At 52.5% G+C, this 3,643-nt stretch overlaps 1 protein-coding gene across 1 annotated transcript in view; it reads left to right on the top strand.

Moving 5' to 3' along the window:
* Positions 1-2,710: 2,710 nt before the first annotated feature.
* Positions 2,711-3,643, top strand: part of PQLC3 (PQ loop repeat containing 3) — a 31,636-nt gene continuing 30,703 nt past the window's right edge. Inside the window, exons 1-2 of the mRNA XM_011965336.1 lie at positions 2,711-2,734; positions 3,470-3,606. Coding sequence (XP_011820726.1) covers positions 2,711-2,734; positions 3,470-3,606 — 161 coding nt within the window. The remainder of the gene's footprint in view (positions 2,735-3,469; positions 3,607-3,643) is intronic.

Genomic DNA, 3,643 nt, shown 5'->3' with positions numbered 1-3,643 from the left:
AATGGAGAAAGAGTAATTCACACAGAGCCAGCTGTGCGGGAGACCAGAGTTTAATGATTACTCAAATCAGTCTCCCTGAGCAGAGCATTCGGGGATGGAAGTTTCGTGTTTTTGTTTTTGTTTTTTTGTTTTGTTTGAGACGGAGTCTCGCTCTGTCACCCAAGCTGGAGTGCAGTGGCATGATCTCGGCCCAATGCAACCTGTGCCTCCCGGATTCAAGCGATTCTCCTGCTTCAGCCACCAGAGTAGCTGGGATTATAGGCGCCCGCCACCACGCCTGGCTAATTTTTGTGTGTTTAGTAGAGACGGGGTTTTGCCATGTTGGCCATATTGGTCTCTTACTCCTGACCTCAGGTGATCCGCACACCTCGGTCTCCCAAAGTGCTGGGATTACAGGCGTGAGCCACCACGCTCAGACTGGGAATGGAAGTTTTTAAAGATAATTTGGCCAGTAGGGGCTTGGGAAGTGGAATGTGCTGATTGGTCAGGATGGAGATGGAATCATAGGCGGGGGCGGGGGGGGTCGAAGTGAAATTTTCTTGCTGTCTTCTGTTCCTGAGCGGGGACTGCAGAACTGGTTGAGCCAAATAATTGGTCTGGGTGGTGTCAGCTGATCCATCCAGTGCAGGGTCTGTAAAATATCTCAAGCACTGATCTTAAGTTTTACAATAGTGATGTGATCCCCAGGAGCAATTTGGGAAGGTTCAGACTCTTGCAGCCAGAGCCTGCATGACCCTAAACTGTAATTTCTAATCTTGTAGGTAATTTGTTAGTCCTACAAAGGCAGACAGGTCCCAAGGCACAAAGGTGGTCTTTTCAGGAAAGGGCTATTATTAATTTTGTTTCAGAGTCAAACCATAAACTAAATTCCTTCGCAAGGTTGGTTCAGCCTATGCCCAGGAAGGAACCAGGACAGCTTAAAGGTTAGAAGCAAGACGGAGTCAGTTAGGTCTGATCTCTTTCACTGTCATAATTTCCTGTTATAATTTTTGCAAAGGCGGTTTCAATGAGACTCCGTGGCCAGCTTCACTCAGGGAGCTGACTCACTCTATGCGGCTGTGGCCCAGGAGTGGGGTCAGGTCCTGTAACAGACTGTGACCGGGCTGCCATGTAGCTGGGGAGGAGGCAGAGGTCTCTAACACGGGGGCACTATCTTGTCCTGCAGAGATATCCCAGTGAGTGTGCACTGTAGAGAGCCCCGTCCAGACACTCCCCAACCTCCTGAAGCGACAGAGGAGCCTCACAGATCAGCCGTTTTGAGGTTATCCTCTGAGCAGAAGAGCTGGCATGCTCTTGAGATGTATCGCTGGGCATAGGGGCTGAGACCCAAATGCCTGCCTGCATGGCCCAAACCTGGCTCCCCCTAGGACCGCCCCCATCCCCACACAGCTTCAGGAGCAAAGCCAGTGCCCACAAATCCCAAAAAGGTTTTGCTAGTTTGCACCTGGTGGGGTATGACCATCTCCGTTGAGCACCTATTCTGTACCTCTCAATAACCTTCTGAGGCGGATGGTTCTCCCGTTTTAAAAATGACACCGAGGAACAGGGAAGTTAAGGTCTGTTCAAGATCATGCAGTCTGTAGGGGCCAATGCTAGGAGGATAGCTGAGATCTGCCTAACCCCCAAGGGCCACACACCCACATCACCCCATCCTGGTCTTCACGCAAAGTAGCCAGGGAGGGATCTAGGAGCCAGGAAGAAACCTCTTCCACAGCCCTGCCTCACCCAGCTGACCCCCAGAGCAGTGTCCTAGACCAGTAGCAGCATTGGTTCCACAGTGGAGGAGGCTACTCCCTGCGTGGTCCTGGGAGCACTCATACCTCTCAAAAGCCCCTCATGCAGCCTGCATCCCCAAATGTTAGCACAGGCTGGGCCCTAGGTGGGAGCAGCTCCCTCTTAAGGCTAGTCCTGGGGGCCCAGATCCTGGCCACCCCCTGGAATAAACAGAGTCCAAGGCTGGGGCAGAACACTTCCAACCAGGACCACCTCCTTGCTTCAAGGGACGTGTCACATACCATGATGAAAGTAAAACACCTGGCACACAGGAGGCACTCAACAGGTTCTAGATGTTTCTGTAGTCATTGCTGCTGATGCTTGTTAAAAGCTCTTTACGCCGGGTGCAGTGGCTCATGCCTGTAATCCCAGCACTTTGGGAGGCCAAGGCGGGTGGATCACCTGAGGTTAGGAGTTCGAGACCAGCCTGACCAACACGGTGAAACCCCGTCTCTACTAAAAATACAAAAATTAGCCGGGCGTGGTAGCACATGCCTGTAATTCCAGCTACTTGGGAGGCTGAGGCAGGAGAATCACTTGAACCCGGGAAGTGGAGGTTGCAGTGAGCAGAGATCGTGCCACTGCACTCCAGTCTGGGCGACAAGAGTGAAACTCCGTCTCAAAGAAAAAAAAAAAGCTCTTCTCTATTTTCTTCTTCAAAAAATTTATATATATATATAATTTATTTGTTTTGAGACAGGGTCTGGCTCTGTCTCCCAGGCTGGAGTGAAGTGGCACGATCTCAACTCACTGCAACCTCCGCCTCCTGGGTTCAAGCCATCCTCCTGCCTCAGCCTCCCGAGTAGCTGGGCCCACAGGCATGCACCACCATGCTCGGCTAATTCTTGCATTTTTAGTAGAGGCGGGGTTTCCCTGTGTTGCTCAGGCTGGTCTTGAACTCCTGGCCTCAAGCAGTCTTCCTGCTTCAGGGGCAATAATGATCAGTATCAACCTAGCCAGGGTAGGCCCAAGGCCAATTTCCTTTAAGGGTTCCCTTCTGAACGTCCTGTTCTCATTTAGATTTGGGAGACAGGACTCAGCACCTGTTTTTTGTTTATTTGTTTGTTTGTTTGTTTTCTCTCCATAGGCGGAGGTGATGCGCTGGTAAGGCTCGAGAGAAACAGCCTCGGCCAGAACTCCAAACTCTGAAGCTGACCCAGCTCCGGTCCCTCACCCTTCCCAGCTGAGGTTTATGGCACAAAACCAGCGATCATAGATTCTGGCATTGCACTTTGGTGCTTTTTTTCCTGCTTCATAACCTGGCCCTAATACACAGGCGATTTTCAGAGGTTGGAAAATGCGTCCTTCCCTTTCCCTCCGTTTGTGGCTTAGACGGCCACGTCCAAGTTACTCTATCAGGAGAAATCCTTAAGAAACAGTTTCACTGTGAAGTGTTCAAGTTCAAGGCTTCCGGTAGCCTCTCAGGTCAGGGCCCACGCCGCTAGGAGGGAAGCCGGGAAGCCTTCCGTCCCAGACTGGAGACAGGCCGCGTGCTCTGAAAGGGCACGAATGAGGTGACCCCGGGGCTCTGGTCCCAGAGAGCCTCTCCAGCCCAGTTCCCCACCTGTAAAATCGGGAGGGTGCACCCAGCCCTTAAGCCCTTAAGCAGGAGGCTTTAACTCCTGAAATGCTTAGTGAGAGAAACTAAAACACTTGTAGGGAGGGAAAAATCTCGCAGAATAGCCCATCCCCCTAGGGGGTGCCCGTTTGCCTCCCGGTCCACCCAATCCCTGAAAAGCCGGACCTCCGGGGCGACTCCCGGCGGCTGCTAAACTATCGGGTCGCAAGAAGGCGGAAAAACGAAGCAGCTGCCGGCGGAGCCCACAGGCCAGGGTGGGACAGTGGCCCAGGGGCGGGGCTAGGAGGGGCG

This window comes from Mandrillus leucophaeus, unplaced genomic scaffold, assembly GCF_000951045.1.
Source record: "Mandrillus leucophaeus isolate KB7577 unplaced genomic scaffold, Mleu.le_1.0 Scaffold72, whole genome shotgun sequence".
Lineage (NCBI taxonomy): Eukaryota > Metazoa > Chordata > Mammalia > Primates > Cercopithecidae > Mandrillus > Mandrillus leucophaeus.
This window is presented reverse-complemented; position numbering and strand designations above follow the sequence as displayed.